Source organism: Gouania willdenowi, chromosome 10 (genome assembly GCF_900634775.1).
Source record: "Gouania willdenowi chromosome 10, fGouWil2.1, whole genome shotgun sequence".
Lineage (NCBI taxonomy): Eukaryota > Metazoa > Chordata > Actinopteri > Blenniiformes > Gobiesocidae > Gouania > Gouania willdenowi.
The window spans coordinates 8,858,644-8,883,755 of record NC_041053.1 but is presented as its reverse complement, the minus strand read 5'-3'; the positions used below and the strand labels follow the sequence as shown (position 1 = coordinate 8,883,755).

At 39.5% G+C, this 25,112-nt stretch overlaps 2 protein-coding genes across 2 annotated transcripts in view; one reads left to right on the top strand and one right to left on the bottom strand.

Moving 5' to 3' along the window:
* Nucleotides 1–11,599, top strand: part of uvssa (UV-stimulated scaffold protein A) — a 60,873-nt gene extending 49,274 nt beyond the window's left edge. The window contains exons 12-15 of the mRNA XM_028459431.1: nucleotides 3–186; nucleotides 278–380; nucleotides 9,205–9,388; nucleotides 10,681–11,599. Coding sequence (XP_028315232.1) covers nucleotides 3–186; nucleotides 278–380; nucleotides 9,205–9,388; nucleotides 10,681–10,774 — 565 coding nt within the window. The 3' untranslated portion in view covers nucleotides 10,775–11,599. The remainder of the gene's footprint in view (nucleotides 1–2; nucleotides 187–277; nucleotides 381–9,204; nucleotides 9,389–10,680) is intronic.
* Nucleotides 11,600–15,950: 4,351 nt separating this feature from the next.
* On the bottom strand, nucleotides 15,951–24,306 carry nkx1.2lb (NK1 transcription factor related 2-like,b). Its single transcript, XM_028459433.1, has 3 exons — nucleotides 24,055–24,306; nucleotides 22,226–22,421; nucleotides 15,951–16,681 (listed from the first exon to the last, which is right to left on the bottom strand). Exons 1-3 carry the CDS (start codon nucleotides 24,304–24,306, stop codon nucleotides 15,951–15,953), a joined length of 1,179 nt encoding a protein of 392 aa, XP_028315234.1.
* Between the last annotated feature and the right edge of the window lie 806 nt (nucleotides 24,307–25,112).

Genomic DNA, 25,112 nt, shown 5'->3' with positions numbered 1-25,112 from the left:
AGGGCCACCTCCCAGCATCAGTTCTGGGTTCCCACTGAGGTGGAGGAGGAGGTGGAGAACCATGAGCTGTTGGCTGAGAGTAAAAGCAGGTACATCTCATTCCCTGGGACGTTCACACCCGTCAGCCACTTTTGCAAAGCGCCGCTCGCTAACGGAACGCTGTGTCAAAGACAAGACCGCCATAAGGTTAGCAACATGTTAGCATAGCGCTGTCCTCTGTCCTCGGCTCGCCCTGTTGCCGTTGCTGTGGCTGCCTGAGCTCTGCTGTGTCTTTCAGTGTCCTTTCCATGGACCCATCGTTCCCAGAGACCAGGATGGCCGGCCGTGCCTGAACGAGGACAGAGTGAGGGAGGAGCGGAGGAAGAGGGAACAGCAGCCAGGTCAGACCCCCAACAAACAACACAAACAAACTGCTCCCAATAAGCTAATCCAGTACTTCAGGTTTACACTCCCACATTTACGCACACATCAAAACTATCGAGTGAAAAGGTTCACTATATAGAAACACTACATAAAAAAAAACACAACACTGAATGAACAAAGAGCATCTTATACACAACACACACTTTTATCACAGCAGAGCCACAAACATGTGATTCTATCAGATCTGAGGGGTATTCCAGAAAGTAGGTTCAACAAACTGAGTCTATCTATAAACTCTTAGTCAACATACCTTGTGATGAAAAACTCTGAGCATCCGATTCTGAACTACCATGGCAACCAGCCGGAGGAGAGTGATGTATTTCACCCCGATGGGTGAAATAAGCAGGTGTTGGTGGAATGTAAGCCTTTTCTAAAGGTGTGTTCACACAGAACGCCACTTTTTGGTTGCTTCATCACTTCAACAGTCCAGTGACGTGACGACCGGGTAATAATATGAATGTTGCATGTCTGCAGAGCCGTCGACTGCACTGAGAGGGCTGATCACTTCTTCTGCAGCCGTACGTTTACAGCACTTATCATAGACAGCTCCACTTGTAATTACGATTTAAATGCTCAACTTACATAACTACTAAATGATGAGTTCACTCAAAATATATAATATACTTAGAATTTAAAATGGTTATTCAAAGAGATTTCCACTTTTTTGGCCCTAGTAAGTTGAGGAAGTGTACAGCCCTTCGGCTGCTGTGAGAGGGCTGAAGCCTCAGCTTGAATGATAGTGACGACCACTTGACGCTTGACCTTTCTCTAAATGCTCTGCATCACCAAAGTTTTAAAGAAAACTTGTTTGTTGCTTTTTTGTGTTTTTTAGGTGAGGGTGTGTATTGTTTCTTAATTTCTTTGTAATTTCATGTTTTTTAACAGATTTGTTTGTTTTTGTATTTTTTTTGGGTGTTTTTGTTATTTTACATACATTTTGTTTGTTTTCGGACTCGGTGTTTATTTAGTATTTATTTATTTCTTATTCATAAAGATGGACAAACAGCACAACTACAGCAGTACTAGTAATGACGTTCAAAGAAGATGGTCACAATCACAACAGTCACAACAGTGGTGACAAAAACAACATTAACAGTAGTAATAAAGAACCACCTTGAAAAGTGTTTATTTAGTTTTTTATTTATTTTTTAATACATAAAGATGCACAGACAGCAGCAATACTATCAATGACATTCAAAGAAAAAGGTTGCAATCAAAATAGTTGTGACAAAACTACCAATAACAGCAATAATAGATCATCACCGTAGCAACAACGATGGAAGAAAACAACCGCAATATTATCAGTAAGAAAACGCAAAACAAAACAAGACAAACCCAAATTACAAATTAAATATAATGAGAAGGACTGATTGTGTGTGTGCGTGCGCGCGCCCACCCATTGCTCACTAAGGAACAGGACAAGTTGTCTCTGTGTGTGTGTGTGTGTGTGTGTGTGTGTGTGTGTGTGTGTGTGTGTGTGTGTGTGTGTGTGTGTGTGTGTGTGTGTGTGTGTGCGTGCGTGCGTGCGTGCGTGCGTGCGTGCGTGCGTGCGTGCGTGCGTGCGTGCGTGCGTGCGTGCGTGCGTGCGTGCGTGCGTGCGTGCGTGCGTGCGTGCGTGTGCGCAGTCCAGCGAGTTGTGAAATAGCAATTTTTTGTTACCAACTAAACAATTGATCGGCAAGTCAATCTCTCTCTTAGACTCTCTCACACACACACACACACACACACACACACACACACACACACACTGAATGCAGCTGCTTCTCCTTCAGTAGTAATGATTCTCTTAAATAGAGCAGCTGCTTTCCTGTGTGTGTGTGTGTGTGTGTGTGTGTGTGTGTGTGTGTGTGTGTGTGTGTGTGTGTGTGTGTGTGTGTGTGTGTGTGTGTGTGTGTGTGTGTGTGTGTGTGTGTGTGTGTGTGTGTGTGTGTGTGTGTGTGTGTGTGTGTGTGTGTGTGTGTGTGCGCGCGTGCGTGCGCGCGAGAGAGAGGCCTAGGTAAGTCTGGGCTCAGAGCCAGGGTCACACACACACACACACACAGGCACACACACACACTGGTCTGGGGTCAGTGTTTTGACAGCGCTGAGTCCAGCTTCAATCCCATCACAGTCACAGTGTAATTACTTTGCATTACCGCAGCTTTATCTCTAATTCGGCCCCAGCGTGTCATTAACTGGAAGTGTCTGTTCGTTTAGATGCTCATTACTCTGCGTTACAGCCGCTCTCGCTTTATCAGGCAGAATTATGACATTACACTTTTCATTAACACCGGGATTGGATCCAAACGAGCCTGTAGACACTGTTTACCGCTAAAAGTGGCCACCGTGAGCTCATTTGTGTTATCAGCTGTAGCGCCTTCATTACACACTTCAGTCAAATGAGTCTTTGTTCAAGTTTGGGTGCTTTAATAGGAGCAGATAGAAGGCGCACTCAATTACACACATGCTCAGAATGCAATGGGAACACCGGTCTGAAGGAGTTTCATCCAAGCAGGAATTAGACAGATAGAAGACACATTTAATGTGGATCAGGAAGGAGCAGATACCTGTTGTCTGGATCAGTGGTCGGAATGGTATTTCAAACTTTGAAATGCAACATTCTTGGCAAATGCAAATGCCAACAATGACTTAAGAGAGAAGAGAACCCTGGCTGTGCTGAATATAAACTCTGTCTAAAATTGTTTGACATCAGCAACATGGGGAAAGCAGCTCTCATTAGCCACGCCAAAGGGAAAAATCACACAGACAACCAAAAGGCTGCTCTGCTGCTCCTTTTTTTGGTCCTGTATAAGACCTTGGACCATGACATGGCCTTTCAGCCGATCAGAAATCTTTTTACAAACAGAGTGCTACATGAGCTGTTTTGGGGTGTAACTATTGGTTGCTCGAATAAAGTAAATAAAAGGATACATTTAACTGAAGGACTATACAGAGGGGGGTTCTGTCTGTGTTTAGGCTTCATTTCCCTTCGGGGCGTCGGTGAGGACACAATAACAGGACCTTTAACGGTTTTACTGAATCGTTGCAGGCACAAGTGAATAACAGGTATGGGGATGGATGGAACGATAGATACAGCTGTGTGCATGTGAGGGTGTGTGTGCAGTTCTGCAGAATACACACAAGAAATCATAAGGAGATCAAATATCACAATCACAAAATTAACACAACTAGAAAAGCGCTCAGAGAGCGCAGGCTTCCGTCAAGTGATTTATTAAACCACAGTGCACTATTCTATTTAAATGGTGCCACATTTATTCTTTTTAAGATTTGTCACAAACACGTAAAGATTACAGCACGAGTACCGGGCGGGACATGCACACAACGTGCACGGCGCATTGCCTGACCTATATATATATATATATATATATATATATATATATATATATATATATATTATTTTGGTAGCCAGAACATCACCAAAATTTAATCACCTGTTCCTTGTCCCATTTATCAATTTTCCTGAAAATTTCTTTCAAATCCGTTTATAACTTTTCAAGTTATCTTGCTAACTGAATGACAGATAAATGGAGGGTAAAACATAACCTTCCACTCTGCGCTTCGCATGCAGCTGCGCTTTGCGTTGTTTCTGCGCATCGCGCTTGGTGGAGGTAATAACACATAACTGCAATACTGTAATAATTATAATACACAGGTTATAACAGCATATGAGCTAAATAAACAACAATCTTATCTGATCGATTCAAGAGGTTGGAATCATACCTGTTAAGTTTTGGATTTGAAAATAAGGGAACTTTTCAGGCCCCCGCTACGATCCGTCCTCCCCACCCAACCAAGCTCCAGTATCCCTTATATTTTAAGATAGATGTACACGAAATCTAAAATAGCCACTTATCAACCACTTACTAAATAAAAATAAGTGATTAGAATCTGGTAGGTTGACCTTTATTAACATTAAAATGCTGTGAACATTCCTACTAGGGCTGGGTGATATGGACCAAAACTCATATCTCAATATATTTTCTCAAAATGGTGATATATGATATAAATCTTAATAGTTTTAATTCAAATAAAGTCTGACCAGAAAGACAATTCCTGATTAAATTTTCTGATGCAAAATGCTACACAGGCACATTTATTAACAAACACAATATGTTCCACTTTTGTCTTTTTCTCCTGTAAGAGACAGCATGTGTGAGTGAGTTCTGTAGTGTAGCTTGTTATGGGGAAGGTCTGAGTTAAGGCGCACTCATTAATCATCTAACTGAGCTTTACATGTTGTTCTGAGAAGTAAAAGCAGCGACTCCTAAAATCAGTATTTTGAAACAAAAAAAGCTATAATATACGTATTATATATATATATATATATATATATATATGCAATATTGTAGTTTTCTATATCGCCAAAATAAAGAACTCATACATCTTGAATCTCGATATATCGCCCAGCCCTAAGCCTAAATTATAAAACAGCCTAAATAAAAATATAAATGTGTATATGAAGCACGTGTTTATTTAATATATTTACAGTTCATATACAAGTCAAGACGTTGCATATTTATTGTTAATTTCACATTGCTTGTCTTTAAGTTAGACATTAACATTTTATTTTCATTACATATTTTCTTATAATTTCTGACACTCACTCATGTGGTTCTCTGGTATTCACTAATGACTTATTATAAACATTTGTTGCAGACTTTACATTCTTTAACACTTTTAAAGCAGTGTATTTGTGGCTGATTTTTCATGGTGACTTACGTGGTTCCTTCCGCTGTGGTAGACGTTAAAATCTCAGTTATTAATTTAACAGAACGTGTAACTGTGTCCCATCCTGCTGAAGGTAAACTCTCTGTCACATTTTACAACGTATTTACACGAGTTTTGCCAGAACGTTTTCATTCATCCATCTCTCTTCTGAGTTGTTTCCGGGTTTGTTGCTGACACTCAGGCCATTTCAGGGGGCAGTTCTCGCGAGGCTCGTGATGGCTTTCAGTTTAGTAAGGCAGAGGAATCTTTTTATTTATTTATCTTTTAATTATTATCACATTTGAATACATATTTACGGGAAAATACTAATACGTGACAATGGCGGGAAAGAGGGGTAAACAGGATACTTGACAGGTATGGTTGGGGGTTCGATTCCAGTTTATACCTGTCTTTTTGTCAAAGTGTCCCTAAGTTGCTCCCAGTGGTTGACCAGTGCCTTGCATGGCAGCTCACTCCCATTGGTGTGTGAATGGGTGAATGAGTTGTTATTGTAAAGCGCTTTAGGACTACTTCAATCTAGGGATACAATTTACTGCAGCATTACAAATAATGTAAACAATGAACCCTAACAAAAATACAGATCTCTACAGCCTCAAATAGCGTCAAGTTAGTCTTGCTATAGGCTGATATCATATCAGACAAACACACAATCGTGACAACATGTGAGACAAACATCACAGAAGGCACTCACTCAACACTACACAATGAACTTTGAAGAAAGAAAGTAACCTTAACCGGAGTTCATCTCTCCACTGCTACTAATGATCAGCGTTCGTGCTCTTTAGGTGGAATGGGTGAATTAACAACTTCAAACATCTGCAGCCTTTCTAACAACAATAGCAGACATTACAGCTAGAGAAGTCTCCATCACGGCGTTAGACACAACGGTTACACCAACGTGGAGAAGCAACAGTCTCCAAAGTCCCAAACATACTTTGGTGGAATGACTGTGCGGGATCTGCTCCACGTAGGGTAAGTGAGACCAGACGGATTACATTGCTTGTAAATCTAAGAGACGCACATCCAATGTGGAGAGAACAGACATTTCACTTTGCAGTCTGGATGCACAAGTGATGGTTGTCATTCTGCCCTGAGCAGCAGCTAAGATCACAACCGCCAGTGTGAGCTTGTGGTGGGGACGTGCTGATGGCAGCAGCTGCTGTTCAGAGCATTAACTACAGAGTGATGCGTGCACTCATGTCAGAGTCACTGAAACACCAGAAAACTTTCCAAGGCTGCACAATTAATTGAATTTTACAATTTTGGCCTCCACAATTAAATTAAGCTGATCATTGCCGATTTTTACATTTAAAATGCGTGCTCTGCTGCATTTCTAATCTGGCACTTTTTCAACCCCAGTTGTCAGCCAACCACCAGGGGGCAAACACATAAATATGGCTTCATTAAGCTACTTTAATAACAAGCGAGTAACGCTTCAGCGGCTCTGCAGCTTCAGGCCACTCCGTAAACTACACTGATGAGAGCGAGTCATGTCGAGAGAAGAAAGTGTAGTGTTGTGTTTTTTTAACTTGTTTTTACTCTGTTCATATCATATCTAACCTGAGCTCGACTGAACCAGACTGCTCGGGCCGGGTTCCGACGCATACCATAATTTCCGGACTATGAGCCACTACGTTTTTTCCATGCTTTGAACCTGCGGCTTAAGCAATGACACGGGTAATTTGTGGATTTTTTCCGGTTTTTAAGCTCCATGCCGCCAAACAATTGAGCTCCGTCACATTAGACCAGGTGGAACAATCAAACTGACTGTTTACATTAAATCATTTGTGCTAACACTGAATCATTCTGATCGGTCATTTTGTCATGTACATGTCAGAGAGAGAGAAATAGTCAGCCAGTTTGCAATAGAAGTGATCGGTACTCTGGACAGGCGGATGGAGACGCTTACGTAGGGGAACAGACGGACAGAGACTGAGCGGAGATCAGAACCGTCTACAGTAAAAGTCAGCAAGTTTGTAATAGAAAGAAACAATAATCAGCATAAAGTTAACAAATTACCACGTTGGATTTGTTCAGAAGCGATCGGGCCTGGCTCAGAGTCTGAACTCTGCAGTAGTTAACGGTAGAAGAACAGTGTATCAGTCTGGATCCTGTAAAAAGTGACCATAAAAAGCTGCCAATGGACTGATATTTAGACGTGGGGCAGTGAGGAGGAAACTTCATGTGGAGAAGGAAACTTATCATTTGAAACAAGGAAATCTCTGTTTAACCTAACATGAGTACAGCAGCCCGCCTACTTGTCCGTTCTGATTGGCTGAGTCGTCTCAAGTGCACCCTGTGATTCAGCAACAAGTTGACGTTTTAATACTTCAATTACTTTACGTGGAAGTGAGGGGCAGTCGAGAAAACTGGAGAGTTTTAGGTTTTTTTAGGTGGGGAGGGCACTTGTGTTGCACATGTCGAAACTCCCCCATGAGTGGATTGATAAGTACCTAATAAGTTAGTATTAATAAGTCAGTATTAATCGGTTTACATTTTTGTTATTGGTTAACTGGTTAACCATGAGCATTTTTAACACAACTAATCTGTTCAACCACCAGAAAAACATCACAAACTAAAAATACGATAAATGCATGGTGGCTAAAGCTAACGTTGCTTCATAAAATTCATATCCATGTCCAGCTGACACTCAAGCCAGAAAACAATGTATTTATATAGTTAGCCCATAGTCAGTTTTAAATTCTTGGGTAAATTTGAGTATTTATCATTATTCTTGTTTAAAGCTTTTCTTTTGCACTCTAAACTGTTAACATATTGTTTGTTAAAAAGTAGTTCAATAAAAATACAAATGTTTTCCCTTACACGATAAATAATCATACTAAAATTATTGATCCAAATAATCGTGATTATCATTTTGGCCATAATCGTGCAGCCTTACAATAACACAAGATAAAGTCCCTACATTAGTCACTAGTCGCTATTGAGAAAAAAGTCGCTAAGAGGTCCACAGTTGAAGCGTTCACGAGGATACCGGTAAGGGACGATAGGTTTCCAAAAAGGGAGGGGACGGTGGGAGTCTCATTATTCTACATACTGCAGCTTTAAGACAGACAGATACAATCATGGAGATACACAGAGGGACAAAAACAGACAGGGAGACATAAATGTTACTACATGAATGTTGCTATTTTTAACATTTATTAATTTGCTTCTTTAATGGCTTTTTGTGTCTACATTGTTCAATGTCACACTTTCTTTGGCAGATGCCAATAAAGCTTTTTTTAATACAAAATTGAGACACAGAGATAGAGCGGATCACTATAATGATCACGCTCCCACACACCTATGCACACTTAGAAGCTATGATCAGATGCTTGAGAAACCCACCATCCACTTAACCAGCTGAGCTGTGGAGAAAGAGAGTCGTGACATCCAATCGGCATTGAGTTTCTACCTACGTCACTTCTCCGGTCATCACGTCACTGGAGAAAGAGTCATCATGGCTGTATGAGGCTACCCTGTCTTGTACAAAACCTGTGCTTTTTTTTATCAGGACCGCAATAAAATGAAGTAAAATACGGCTTTTAGCCTTCCGGCATTTCTGAATTTTGTATTACGAGTACAGCGCCCCAATCATGGTAAGATCAGCCATGTTTTAATGTGAAATTTAAAGTGTGCCGGAAACGGGCTTTGAAATTGGCGGAGTAGATGGGGTAAACTATGTTTATGCATATTTATCTTCACCTGATTATTTAGAGCAACCAAAAGCAGCACAAGTTGTTATTTTGACTGAAAAAGCTGCTAATTGATCTAAAAAGCAGGCCTAATGTTTCACTCCAATAGTAAACAATAGGATGTTTACGGGCAGTGGGGCCGTGTGACATCATCAGTCATGTTATTTCAAGATTTTCAAGGCTCTAAAACTGTAAAGTAGTGTTTTGTCAGGGTTAGGTATTCTATTAAGTACATTTCAAAGATTTTTGGCCACATTTGTAAAAACAGTGGAGGGTCCCTTTAAGCAACTATAGTCACTGAAGTCGCGTTTGGTGTGAACGCATCTTCAGTGTTCTATGTTTTGTTGTTATGTTGCAGACTGGCGCGATGTGGAGTTGATGCGAGACATCGAGGCAGCCACAGGTGAAGATCTGGGCTCTGAGCGTGCGTTTGGGAAAAAAGGCAAAAGGAAGAAGAAGAAGAAGAAGTATCCGAACCTGAGTGATCTGAAGCAGAGCTCCAACACGTCGCGCTCCAGACTGGAGAGAAAAGTCTTCAACAAGTGAGTCTTCCTCAGCCTCTGCAGAGGAGCTCTTTTATGGCATCAATTTAGTGCCAAAAACCCAAGCGTATAAAGACTGTAATCGTGCACAGTTAAACCATTATCTGCGCCCGCGCGGTGCCTTTGTGCGTGCCTGCCGTCTCGGTCTGTGCACTCGCTGTTACTTCTGTGATCTACCCAACATTTATTTTTTTTGTCTTATTCAGTTTTGATGTTTTCTAAATCTTTTTTTTTTTTTTACATCCTATATTTTGTCAGTCACTTCTACTTTGAATTGTATTTGATTTGTTTGAAAAGTGCAATATAAATTAAAGTTTGCTTGGTTGATTGGATACAACTGATTAGCTGTCCTAACTTACAATAACCACAGGTAACAGGTCTATTTAAATATATTGATATTTAAATAGACCAGTTGTCAAAATATGTGTCCTCACTGTAGCTATAGAGGGAAAGTGTCACATACCAATTAAAATAAGTGTGACCTGAAATAGTTTGACAACTTGTCTATCTAAATATCAAAATATTCAAATAGACCAGTTACAGTTGTATCATTTGAAATACACAAATAGGCTGCAATCAACATTGGTTTGATCAAACATGACAAGCAGCTAACCAATCAAACTTTAATTTATATTGCAATTTTCAAACAAATCAAATACAATTGAAAGTAGAGGTGACAGACAAAATATAGGATGTAAAAAAAAGATTTAGAAAACATCAAAACTGAATAAGACAAAAATAAATGTTGGTTAGCTAAAATAATAAAACATAATACAAGCAATAACAAAAATCATAGAATAAATAAATATTAATAAAAAAATAAAGTGATTATAGTAAAACAGTAATATAATAATAAAAAATAGAATAAAATAGGATATGATTATCAACAATAAAATGTTATGTCTAAGAAAGAATCTATAAATACTAAAACCATACAATTATGTAACAGTAGATTACATGAAGACCTGAATAAATACATGGGTTTTGTGATGACCCGCCCTACTATGCCTCTGACCGTTTTCAAGTGATATTTAAAGTGACCAATCAGAAAGGAGGGGCCGTCTATGCAATGCCCGCCCCCAAAGTGCCAAAACTCAACATCACCCCGCGCTGAGAGATTACAGAAGTAACAGCGAGCGCACAGACCAAGACGGTGAGCGCGCACAAAAGTACCGCGCACGCGCAAAAAGTGGTCTGACTGTGCGCAATTACAGTTTTTATGCCCTTGGGTTTTTGGCACTAAATTGACGCCAAACTCCTTCCTGTGTTCACTCTGTGTTCTTGCTCCACAGGAGCAGCATGCGCCGAGCGGCCGACGTCATGAAGCAATCAGACCGCAGGAAACACGACAAGTTCTCCAACCAGTTTAACTACGCTCTGAACTAACCAAAGTTAGTTTTGTCAAAGCTTTGACAAAACTCAGGTAGCTCAGGTGTCTCAAGCACACATTTGGGTTTTTTGTACAGATGTTTGTGTGCCAGAGGTTTAGTTTGAATAAATAAACACATGCTCAATGGTTGTGTTGCAGAAAAGAGAAAATTGTTTTTTCACTTTCTACCTGTGCTGATGTTTGTGCAAAAAAAAAAAAAAAATAATAATAATAAATAAAAACCAGCTGGTGGAAAAAGAAAAAAATAAATCAATTTAAGAAACAATTTGTGCTGTGTAGATTCTAATCACATTCTCATTTACAAATTACTCAGAAATATTGGATAGAGTGTACAATGTTTTTCTAGTACAAATCTATTTAATTAAATATGTTAAACTTTGCTGTCATGGATGAGGTAATCCTTCCTGGTGGTGTGTTTTTTTTATTTTTCTACATTCAACATTAAATTTACTTAAGTATTCTCTGAATCTTTTCACATGTTGTCTATCAGACTTCAACACAAAGAACTGGATTTATTGTTTTATTGCAAAAAAAATTCTGAAGTAATAATTCTTCTTTTTAAACACAACAGCCCTAAGCACCCTGGGAAAGCTGCAATCTGAAGTAGTTCAACAGTTATTAATTGACTAGAAAAGGTAGATTTGACCTAAATGTTAGTATTTTACTTGAAAACTGAGATAAATGATTAAACTACAACTTATTAGCCAGAATAGTGATTACTGCATCCCAAATCCTTTTTTGTGTTTGAGATGTTATAGGATTGTAATTTATATACAGAATGAAGTGGATTGTCAAAAACTTAATAAACTCATCTGAGTGTTGCTCTGTGTATGATTTCTTTGTTCAATATGTTTCCTGGTGTTTTGGTTGAAAGCAGTTCCACTCCTCCCTACACACAGAACACGCGCTGTGCATAGGGCCTCATCTACCATGAGCACATTTTGAGCAAGGGGACACATTTGAATCCGCTGTGTGCATAATGAGTTTTTTTGAGGTGCAGAAGAAGAGCAAGAGAGCTGTAATGTGACCGTGCATCCATCACTGCAATGATTGACAGCAGTTGACATCCAACCAATCAGGGGAGCTTGTACAGCTGCAGAACGTGAAGTTGTGGACATGCCATCTAAAACAGTGGTTCTCAACATTTTCAACCCTCAAAAAAAAGGTAAATGTTAAATTGAAATCAAAATGTTAAATCGAAATGGAACCGTTAAATGTTAAATCTAACAGGAATTTCTGTCTCAAATGAAAGAAAAATTAGCTACAGTGCCTATCATAAGTATGCTATTAACTCCCCTTGGATGATTTCCCCTTTTATTGCTTTGATATATAAATAAAGGTTAACTGTTTGTCAAAAAACAGCCTTCTACAAAGGTGTGTTTTTTGGTAATGTGCAGTGTTTGGTTTCCGCCAATCATAACTTCTTGTCTGGTGGCTGAAAAGCTCAATTTTAGGCTCATTCAACCAAAGAACATTCTTCTATTTGGCCATGGAGTCTTCCACATGCCTTTTAGCAAACTCTAGTCAAGATCTAATATGAGTTTTCTTCAACAATGGCTTTCTCATTTCCACTTTCCCATAAAGCTTTGATCAGAGAACCCGGGCAACAGTTGCTATGCACAGTCTTTCCCCTCTCAGCAGCTGAAGCTTATACATTTTTCAGAGTAGTTATAGATGTGGTTTCTCTCACTAGCCTCCTACTTGCATGGTCACTCAGTTTACCAGGGCGTCCTGATCTTGGCAGATTTACACGTGTCATATTCCTTCCACTTCTTGATAATTAATTTCACTGAACTTACTTTAGTGCCTTAAACATTTTTTTTTGTATCCATCCCCTGACTAATACTTTTTAATAACCCTTTCCCTGAGTAGCTTGGGGTGTTCTTTTGTCCTCATGGTGTAATGTTAGCCAGGAATACTGATCAACCAGTCACTGGACCCTCAAGACATGGATGTTTTATACCGCAATCACTATAGACACACCCACACCACTCAGGTGATCCTCATTTCAATAATTGTGAGATTTGGCAACAATTAATTGACCTTTATTAATTACATTTGAAAGGTGGTGAATAATTAAAAAATATTATATATATATATATATAAAATATTATTTTATCTAAATATTTTTGTTTATTTGACTTTGAAGAGGCCTATTTCTGTTTCACTTTGATTTATTTATTAAAGTAATAAAATGAAAAGTAAGGAAAGTGAGCTAAATGTTCATAAAATGTTGGTTACGAAACAGACTGAGTTTTTACATTTGACACCCCATACAGTAATCTGTTATCTTTTCTGTGGACCATATTGGACTCTTTAGAGTCTTAAAGTTCTCGGAGATTCCACCAAAGCTCTGACCCAGTATGGAATGTGTGGACATATCAGAAACAAATCTGCCTAGACAGACAGAATAGAATCAAATGTGTGAATTTGGTCTGGATTTATACATCGGGGGTCACCAACCTTCCTGAAACCATGAGTGACTTGAGGTGCATAATCCAAAGGGCCACCAGTTTGGTTTAGACTAATGAAATCCTAACATTTCACTTTCACTTTTACTCAAAAGAAACATGATAAAAGAAGGCTAGAAGTAACTTAAAATGGTAGGAATAACGTCAGTTTCAACATGTAACACTTTATTTTTTGTCATTTATGCAATTGTTTTCCTGTCAAACGAGGACTTCTGACACCGTCATTAAAATCATCACTTTCTTATTTCACTGGCTGCTAACTCACAACTTTGAACTCATCAAAAAATGCAACACGTTTGTACAATTTAACAAGTATGTAACATTTTAGAGAAATCCACTTTCCATTCTTTGGAAAATATATTTTTCATCACAATCCCAAACACCAAATTCATCTGTGATTATTGATTACATTTATCCTGATGTTTCAGTGAATATAAATGTGAATTTAATAAATAAACACAGTAAGCACAGCAGTATTTAACTCTACTAAGGCTCTCTCTACATCTCAATTTATCTTTGTGAGGAGCTCATTGGTGACCCCGAATGAGTCTGATTGTCATTTATTTTATTTTATTTTCGCAGTAAATGTCCACTTTTTGTATATACAGAGCAGCCTGTTTATGCTCAGCAGATTTCCATATATGACACTAACAAAATCATCTTATTGAGTGAAGTATTTTCATTAATAACATGAGTAAAAGTTACAGGAAATGTACTTTGATCTCCTGACATGTTTTGACTGCCAACTGACAGACTTCCTCAGAGGCATCTGCTGATCGCTTTGATGTGTCCTTATGAATTATTTCTGGCCGTGGGCCAACTTGACAGTTTTGTCAGGCTGGACACGCCCCCTATCAACGATGACTGGCAGTTGGCAGTCAAAACATGTCAGGAGATCAAAGTTATGTCAAAAGTTGTCTGAATAAATGAAACCTTAACATCCATCCATTTTCACACCCGCTTGTTCCTGTTTTTCATGTCGCAGGGGTCTGCCGGTGCCTAGCTCTGGCTCACATTGGGAACCAGGTGGGGGTACACCCTGGACGGGGCGCCAGAGCAACACAGACACAAACAACGACACTCACATTCACTCCTAAGGGCAATTTAGAGAGTCCAGTCAACCTAACAGTCATGTTTTTAAATTGTAGGAGGAAGCTGGAGGAAACCCACGCAGCACGGGGAGAAAAACCTTAACATTTTTTTTTTTTTTTAAAAGAAGACAAAATGAACTCGCTGGAATTATTAACATGAGCAAAAGTTAGAGAGTGGATGTTACGTTTTGTTGTTATATTAGCCTGCTAGCGTCGATCATGTTTAAAGTTTATATACGTGTTTCAGACAGCAGCATTGAGACAGAGAGAGAAGATTCACATTTTTCAAAATAAGTTTTACATGAGGCAGACAAGCTGTAAACTCCTGTGTTATAAACGTGCTGGCATCAGAAGAAAGCACAAACACATTTAGAAACTTCCTCCTGTGGAACATGCAGCGAGCGGCTTGAATGAACACACCTCCAGACTTCAGCATACGTTTTAATATCAAAGGACAGGGGGCGGGGCGTAGCTGAGCAGTCCATACAGAAAACAAACACACACAGCTGTAGATCCACAAAACTGACAGTTAATCAAGCCATTCCCTAAGTCAGAAATAAATAAACATCCAATATTAATACAGACGTGTCCTTAGAAAACCAACACTACTCGTCTAATACAGTGGTTCTCAACCTTTTCAACCCCAAAATAAAGATGCCAGAGACCGGGGACCCCCACTGTACCTGAAGGTGGTTGAACACAGACATGAACATTGAAGAATAGTCATATGAAGACATCGCCATATATATGGGGGAATAAAGGGAAGAGATTTTTGGGGTCCATCCATAAAGTCAGCAAAATGATGGTCCATTGTTCTAAAAATCTGTGATAACCACATTTAGTTATTTATCTGAATAATATCCACTGTTATCCAGGACCTTTATTATTATTATTATTTGCGGCATAGTATCTTGTCATCTGTTAATTTTTGTTTTAATCAGAAATTAAATTATTTTAAAGTGACCAAAAATGGTGGAAAATTTGGTTAAATGGGGTTCAAAGTGTCAATATTGGAAAAATTAGTTTAAACTGGCAAATGGCATGACAAATCCTGAATGTGGTTAAATTGTCAAATATAAGCATGAAATACACTGAAAAGAGGTTAAAAGTGACTAATAATGGGTGAACATATGTGATGTGAGGTGAGAAAAGTCATCGAAAGGGTTTATAAGTGTCAAAAATGTCTTGAAAGTGGAAAAAATGTGCTGAAAAGGCATTAAAATTTGATGGAGAAGTGGCAGAAATGGGAGTAATGTAGCAAACAGGCAGTAATAGGAGCAAAAATATGGCAAGAAAAGTGATGAAAATAGGTTAAAATATGGCAAGTTTGGTGTAGTGGCAGAAAAAGGGTAAAAATAAGCAAAAATTGTCTCAAATTGTTCAAAAAACATTCCTAGTTTCTTGAAGGCATCTGGCAAACCCCTCCCAGTGTCTCGTAACCCCAAATCTTGACCCCAAAGCTGAGAACCCCTGGTCTAATACACGAGTCCAAAAAGCATTCAGGGTACGGCGCACGAACGCAGAGCTAGAATCCATAGAAAGAAGGAGCCGTCAACTCTGCATCACACTGTGATGTGTGTGTGTGTGTGTGTGAGAGTGTGTGTGTGCGTCTACAGGTGTGTGCTGTAGAAGGCCGGTGTAGCATAGCTCTGCGTCCCCAACATGAAGGGGGACAGGACGTGGCTGGCGGTGAGGAAAGGCAGCTGCACCAGGCTGCCTGCGGGGGCGTGGTGGTGGCCGGCGTAGCCGTGCATGGCCAGGTGCCCGCTGACTGGAGGGGAGGGGCTTAGAGGGCTGAGGCTGCCCAAACCCCCACCTCCTCCGCCCCCTGCACCCCCTGCCCCATTGCCCGTAGGTGCCGAGGTGTCGGCCCCAGGGTTCTGCTTCTTCCACTTGGTCCGTCGGTTTTGGAACCAGATCTTGACCTGTGTCTCGGTGAGGGACAGGGACAGGGCCAGGTTGAGGCGCTCACACACTGACAGGTAACGTGTGGACTTGAACTTGTTCTCCAGAGCCACCAGCTGCTCGTAGGTGAAGGCAGTTCTGGCCCGGCGGGGCTTCCCTGACTTGGAGTCTGAGCCTGAGCGTTTCCTCTTAGGCTTGGCCCCCGGTGCCCCGTTGGCCTGGCCCCCACTGAGTGGACCTAAGGGACCTCCATTGGGGCTCTTTGTGTCCCTGCCTGCTTCTTGCTGACTGAGAGGCTGATGGTCTCTCTCTCCATTGGTGGGCAGAGCTGAGCTGCTCTCCTCGCTGCTGTAAGGCCCGTCGGGCCCCTCAGAGTCTGGAGTCCCCGGTCGGTGGAAGTCTTCCTCCTCTGGACTTCTGTAGACAAAGCTGTCCTCTGAGAGAGACGGGGACAGAGACAGAAGGGCATGAAGTGAAGCTGTCCCACAACAACACACCTCAACCATCTTTTGAGCTCTACTATGTGAAGCAATACATGTCACTAGTACTACTAGTTAGCCTTATGGGCCTGTATTACAAAGTATAAGTAAGTATATCCAGGATATCTATTCATTAGCGGGCTTCACCAAACCAAATATTCTCTGCCAGCGAGATTCTGTACTACAAAGTAGGTTATCAACACATTCACTTATGACAAGTGATTTCAGACCAATCACAAACACATAGACACTGTGAAGGGCAATTTACTTTACAATTGATGAACAATTCTTTAAAGATATGAAGAATTAAATCCATAATTCAGACCAAAAACGACACTGATGCTGCAGAAAAAGCAGGAACTAAGGAACACAGGCAGGAAGCTGCTGACACTGTTAATGCTTGAAAGTGTGAGATTATCCAATATTTATCCATAGGATGATAAACAGACAGCTCTCTGATCACTTTCACTTTATTACAGATGTATTGCTATTGAGGTGGTCCTCAATTTATCACACACACACTGGGATGAGAGTGCATTGTTTCACTGTAGTATGTTCCTGTTAATGCTGTCAGCGTCACTATAACATATGTAACTATTAATAATTGACTGAATAAATGATACAGAAAGTGTCTCTCCACAGCTGACTGTAGATCAGTCCATCAGATATAAACCTATATATTTCTGAAAGGATTTCATCTGTAAATTAAAGGATTGTGTTTATCATCTTTCTTTCCTAAACACAGCTGTCAGATCTCCACCAACCAGGATCTTCTAACAATGGGCACCTCATTTTACAAGAGAACTGATTGGTCAGGACACCGGACATTTTTCCTTGATCAGATCTTATCCACTTCATAACCTGGTCACGACAAGTTACCATGGTGATTTAGCGCAGTAGGTAGCTAACCAGCATAATATTAGCCTGGCAATAAGCCACACCCACTACCTTACTTTTTGGTAAGAAAGTGGGTGTGTAAATGCCGCCGTTTCTGCTCACTTCCTTATTTTGAAAGAAACTGAGCTAATCAGAGCCGTACAGAAATAACGTCACCGTCGTTCAGAGCTCTGCTCTGTCTTAACAGACCTGGATATATCTTTGAAACCACAACAAAAAGATTCTTTAAAACCGTAAGCCAGTACCATACATGCCATTTTCATCTGCCGGGTCTCTGTTTAGGGTAGATCTACAATGTCTTGCTATTGTCGTCATGTCTGCTCTTCGTTTGATTAGTTACTCTGCGCATGTTTGTCCCACCCTATTCAGGCCCCTAGAACTCAAACACCTTGTGAGCACTTCCAGACTAATCACCTGTATTAAACATTGAATAATACAAGGAGATCAGGATGGATTCCAGGCTCGCGTCGTGATACACCCAGGGCCGTCCCAGGTCATTTGGGGGCCCTAAGCAAAATCAGTATATGGGGCCCATATATAGGGGCCAAATAATTTTTGGTAAAAAAAAAAAAGTTTTGGTGCGTATACACCTATATTTTATTTGTCATTCATGTTGATTAAAACTTACACTAGATGGCTCCAATCCTCAATCTAAACTGAAAAGACAAAGAAATTCTGCAATTCCTGCTTTTATTTTTTGTAACGTGCAATCATGACCTGTCTAAAGCCAAGTAAAATAGTAAAGTGCTTTTAAATTCAAGTAAAGCAAACAAAGAACACAGGTAAACACTCCAAATCTAAGTATTGAACAAAAAGTTAACTGAAATATTTCAGTCTGACTGCAGACCAAACACACCAGAGTCAGTTAACAAACATACACAATGTCTGTTTTGCGCATTAAAGTCAAACACCAGTGGTGGTAGAGAAGCCCACCAGTGGCCCACCATGTTTTTGTAAAACAAATAAGTTAAAAGTTGACAGGAATTTTTAAATTATGACAGTTATGTGTTATTATAAGCCATGTATTAACTATACTTACAACAAAGGCACAATCTTGAAATAAGGTTTTAACAAATACAAAAAAATACAAGTAAAATAAATAATATCAATTGTTTTCACTTAAGTTAAGTCCTTGTGAATCTTAAAAAAAAGCCATTGCTGGTCACAATTAAAAGTTAAATAAATAAAAAAGTGCAAACATGGCCACGGGGTAAAACCAGGAAACTCAGAAGCTTTAGTATTTTGACAAGCCTACAACATTAAAAACGTGAAAGCTATTTAAGATATTTCATAAACGATATTCCATTTTAGTCAGTGTACTGTATTTACATCAGATATTTGTTTCGACCAGCAGAGGGCGGTTGGCATGCAGCTATTCTAGCAGTGAAGAAGAGATGCTATGCTAGCAGACAGAGCTAATAGAAAAACAGGACTTTTACTGATATTCACGTAATATTACAGATATTCTTTCGGTGCTAAAGGGGTAATGAATCATTTATGAACATATTTAAGAGTAGTGGCGATTCCAGTTTTGATGTGCGCAATGCACAGCAGTACCAGCAATACAGAACTGGGGTTGCCAAGTTGGAGGCCCTAAGCAGCCGCTTAGTCCGCAAATAGTACACCAGACAAATCCCGGAAGTTAGCACGATAAGAGGAAATCCAGCTTTGTAGTACAGGCCCTTGATGCTAATAAGGGGTAGTAAAAACAAAGTCTTACCAGTGGCTTTTGAAATATAAAACAACCAATCATGGGGCTTCATTTGCATTAGCTCTACTAGTACTATAACGACTGAGTCTTTTGGCTTTACTACTTCTACTAGTAGATAAAAACAGTTTACTAGTGCTAGTGAAATGTTTAGTTTACTAGTACAAGTGGTAAACAATAATGTTGTTTTATTAGTAAAGGTTTCTGGTGCTCTAGTCACTGCAGTAGACGTTACTAGTAAAGCAAAATCCTCTACTACAGGGGTTCTCAACTGGTTTCACCCTGGGACCCACATTTTGCCACGGTCATTAATTCGCGACCCACTTTTTTTTTAGAATTCTTCAGACCAAATTTAGTTTTTCAAAAACAGCTGTTGAAAACACACATACAGAATCTTTTTTAAAACATAAATCTATACATTTTTGTGTGCAATATGTATGCAGCATGCCTGTCCAAAAAAAAAAAAACTTTCTTTCAAAATAAAGCACAAGTCCGACATTAAGTATTTATTTATTTTTGACCATGCTGTCCGCGACCCATGCACCCAGTACTGTTCCGTGACCCACTTTTGGGTCCCGACCCACCAGTTGAGAATCACTGCTCTACTTGGACATGTTTTCTCATCTACTAGTACTACTAGTGAGACTTTTTGCATCACTACACATGTTGAATACGTTGATAGTACACAATAGTACAAAAAAAAGTAAAAAAATAACATGTACTTCAAATGTAATAGTAGAGCTTAGCTCTAACTATGACTTTCCATATCCATGGATTTGTTATGGCTTTACAGCGCACACTAACATCGTCACTGAAACTTTTATTCGCCGTGCAATGATGGCTTGCTCATTTCTGTCATCATTTTCAGTTATAATAGAAAACCAGTGATGCTGAGCTGAGCCAAACTGGGATACTGGAAACAAAGCACCATCACAGAGGACTTTGATGTGTTTGGTGCTGTCAGGATTCAATGGAATTGGACTGAATTTACGTTTGTTAGGTTTGGGAAAAGGTGTTTTCACTGATCCTGTGAGGCCTTTGCATTGAGTGAATATTGGTTTGAATGCTAATAAAGAGCCGCTAACAGTGGGCGAGTGTTTTCCTGTGTTCATAACTGATCCTAACTGATCAGCATTGATCACTGATCAAAGCTGAGAGTGTTGAGCTGCATTATTCCTGTTGAGCCGTGCTAGCTTCATAAAGCTGCAAACGATCCTCCGTACTGGCAGCAGCTAACTAAAAATGAGCTGCTGATCTGTTGCTCCAGGCCTTCTTTGCTGGGACTGTTCCAGTCTGTGTTTGCTCAATGGATCCAGGGCAGTCACAGAATATAAATCCATGTTATTAATCCAGTGACAGATGCTTACATGTTGGACCTACATTCAGCTTATAACCTTTGAGAAAAAAGAAGGCATCATCACATTAGTGAACGTATATGGGAGCTTCAGAGACACATTTACTCAGTAATTCATTCTTATTTATCTCCCTCTGATTAGTATCGGCAGTAAAAGATTAAACAGGAAAGCATATTTAGGATTGGGCTCTAAATCAAATATGTCAAACTCGAGGCCTGAGGGCAAAATCCGAACCTTTAGAGCATCTAATTCGGCCCGCTGGAGAAAGTAAAAATCACAGAAAAAACAAATATTATTGTGTAAATTACAAAGTAGTTGAGTTGTAGACATTTCCGTCCCTCCAAATACACATGGATACAAATTTCCCATGCTTATATCACATGATGGCAGTCATTTTTTTTTAAATCTCAAATTGATGTGAAAAACTAATTTTTTTCCAAGTCCTGCATATTTCCTCAAATATTTTACTAAATTAAATAACAGTTGTTCATATTATCAATGAAATGTAAGTGAATTTAAGTTTAAGGTCACCTAATGCTTGAATTTTTTCGGTCTTGTGTACATACTTTATATGTAATTTATACCTGGAAGTACAAACTAGGGCACATTAAACATTCCTGTTGAATTTGCTCTTTTTTGTCTTGACTTGAGATCAAACTGGTCTGTATTTGGCCCCTGAACTAAAATGAATTTGACACCACTGCTCTAAATAATAGGGAAATCATTCCCAGCGAGAGAATATTTCCTAATGTTCACGTGTACGTCGCACTCTTATCTTTACCGCTGATAGACGACTGACACAGAATTTATTTCAATTTAGGTTTGGTTTTGTTTGGAGAGAAAAAAATCCGTTTGAAAAGGGTTTTTTAAAAATATATTCCGACAGTTGTTTAGGGATTAAAAATATGTATATACATTTTTTTAAAACGTTTTGTGCACTGTGTACGTCCTTTATATGTACACAGATGAATTATTCCAGCTCACAATAATAACCAAAATATTTTAATACTTTAATATTAAAAATCTGAACTTATTTCTGATATAAATTGAGTTTTGTGCAGTTTGAATATAGCACAGCTCACGTCTATCGATGGATTTGTATAGTCAACACACCAAATTTCTTTGAATTATCCATTTGTGCTTCACAGTTACAAATGAAATGTCTACAATGTAATTTTGTAAAATGAGTTAATCCATTATAAATACACGCCCAAGCTTTGGCTATGAATTTAGAATTTATTTATTTATTTATTTTTGCTCATGTTATTGAAATCTTTAAAAAGTTGCGACCGTACGTTTCAAAGACGCGGACTTTTAATGAACATTATTTGAAATATTTAGTAAAAAACGAAAATTATAATTATCTTCGATGACTTTGACTGGATTATGTTTAAAATTCTTTTTTTCATTTATTTTTTTAATGTCCAAAGAGCGATGCGGGCCTGTGGCGCTCCGTCACTGAATTAAAATAAATTGTAATGCTAAATGTGAACGGGCTTGATCATCTATGTTGGCTATGTCTATGTTCCTGGGACACTTACTGCTCTGGTAGTCGTCAGGCCCGAAGCAGCCTTTCCCGGGCTCCCCACCACCTCGCGCTCTCCGGCTCTCCGCCTCCGCTTCATACGGGCCGCTGGTGTCGCTCTCCTCGGGCTGAGGCCGCCGGCTGCTCGTGAACTTGTTTGGGTCCAGAATGTCCAGCACGGAGAACGACGTGGTTCGGTGTCCGGTGGGGCCCTGCGAGCCGGGCATGGGATCGATCATAGTTAGCATAAAAACACAGTGATGGACAACCTTACATTAATATTAATAATAACATTATTATTATACATAATATTATTGTTTCTGTTTTAGTAGGCTATAGAAATAATCACAATAATAATATTAACCGTTCTATAGCCTACTACTCTAAAAACAGATATATATATAGATATAGATTATAATAATAATAATAATAATAATAATAATAATAATACATTACTTTTAACAACACTGAATATTTATATTAGTAGTAATATTACTATTGATAATATTTCTATACTACTACAAAAACAGCAAAAATAACAACAATAATAATAATAATAATAATAATAATAATAATAATAATAATAATGATAAAAAATAAAAAGTATAATGTTACTGTTAACAAACAACAATTATTTTGTATTAGTATATTCGTAGTACATTACTATTATTAATTTTACTTTACTACTATTATAACAGCAAAAATATTAATGTTGATATTATCATCATCATCATCATTATTGTATCTTTTTGTGTATTTAGGGTTTTGAAATGACGTGTTGGCAGTGCTTTAGATCAAAGTTACACAGCGCGTGTGTAAACTGTTCATGGTCACGCTTGGATAAATCGGTGCAAAGAATTTTTTCCTTCGTGTCTCATGTTTGAAGAAGGAAGAAATTGATTGTGTGAACAGGTGTGAAGACTTTCGATCCTGATTGAGTCCAAACGTGTGAGTGTGAAAGGGAGATGGCATAGGTTACACCTGATTAGAATTATCTCTTTATTAATGAGGCCGGTTTGGGGGCATGTCGGGAATAATTCCACATTATTAATATTAGAGCCCCGTGAAGAATAATCAGTGAGAACACGATTAGAGACACAGTAAGCAACCGTTCTTTATTTTAGAACCAGAATAAAATAATCATAACCGTGCCTAAATTAATAAATAAATGTAATCACAACATGCACGTCTTCAGCAGAAGTGCATTTGTGTTTTTGAGGCAGTCCAAGGATTAATACACTGAGAGTAACTCCGTTTTTCAACCTTGGGGTCGGGACCCTATGTGGTGTCGCCTAGAGTGTCTCGTAATTGATAAAACAATTACTGATTAAAAATTAATTTTTAAAATGTGTAATTGTTATTATTTTTCAAATTAAAACAACACAATCTTAAACAACTGTTTCTATACTTTAACTTTCTCAAATACACATTTTGTTCAATAAAATGCAGTAAAAATTATTTCAGCTGGCAGTCAGATAATTATTGTCACTATTTCTAAAATTATAATACTAAAAAATAAAATACTAAATTCTAGAGAACCAAAAATATGTTTAGGGTCACCAGAAATTCTTGATATTAAAATGGGGTCATGATCCAATAAAGGTTGTAACCAGTGCTGTGAATTAAAATTCGTGTATATGTTTAGAGTTGGAGCTCAGGTCCAAAAATCAGTAACTAGAAAAATACAGCTATTTCATGTTTGAATATTTAAAAAAGTTATGGGTTCATTTTGTTTTCATATTTATTGAATTATGACTCAGTAACTTCTTATTCAAAACCTCTCTTCATATTAACTCTCCAGGTATTATTTCCATACCTTCCTATCTTAATGTCTTGTAGTTCTACCTGTTGTGGCAGAGCCAGCACCGGGTTCGTAGGCGCCGGTTCCGTGTGGTTCTCCACGGCGGGTCCGTCTCTGCCGAACAGCCGCTTTTCAGCCGCTCCTCCTCCTCCCTGCACGTCCCCCCCGCCGTCCGTGCACGTCGCTCCGGTCTGGGCAGCGTCTGCAGCGACCAGCACCGGGACAGTTCTTTCATGACTCATCACGGGCTGAACCGAGTCCGCTCCGGGTCCCGGTACCGCTCTGTCCAGGTTCATCATGTCCCGACCCTCACGGTCTCTTTCCCATCAATCAAAGTCCGATCAACAACAATAACAACAACTAATAATAATAATAATAATAATAATAATAATAATAATAATAATAATAATAATAATAATAATAATAAAATCAGCCGCCGGAGTGCCGCGCTGTCTTCAGTCCGTCTAACTTTTCCATTGGAGGCACAGCTCGGTCCGTGCGTCCGTGCGTGTGTCTGTCATTCAGTCCCGGTAAAGTTTACAGTTTGCCGCCGGTTTCCCGTGCACTCTTTCACTCTCTGCGGTAGCGTCGTCTCCGGTGCGTCCGGCTCTTAGTGTGGCCTGGTGCCGTTATCCCTGATCCCGGATGGCACGCGGGCATAAACAAGCGGCCGACCTCCGGCGTCGCTGCTTTGCTCTGATCAGTGCGCGCGCTCTGTGTGCGTGACAGGAGGAGTGGAGGGCGGGACGGACGCAGGTTAGGCCCACTGCGGAGCTACACTGTGGGACCCGTCCATCACACACACACACACACACACACACACACACACACACACACACACACACACACACACACACACACACACACACACACACACACACACACACACACACACACACACACACACACACGCGTCCTTTATTTATGCACCCTCTCACCTCTCTGCTCTGTAATTGGCTACAAATTAATCCCACTTGCACTAATAGGCTATTATCTGAGGACTGCGCGCGCACGGCCTCGCGCGGCGCGCATTGTTCGTGCCTCTGGGCTCGCGTATTTTTGGGGAATGAGTCAATGCTGAGAGCATTTGATGTAATGAATG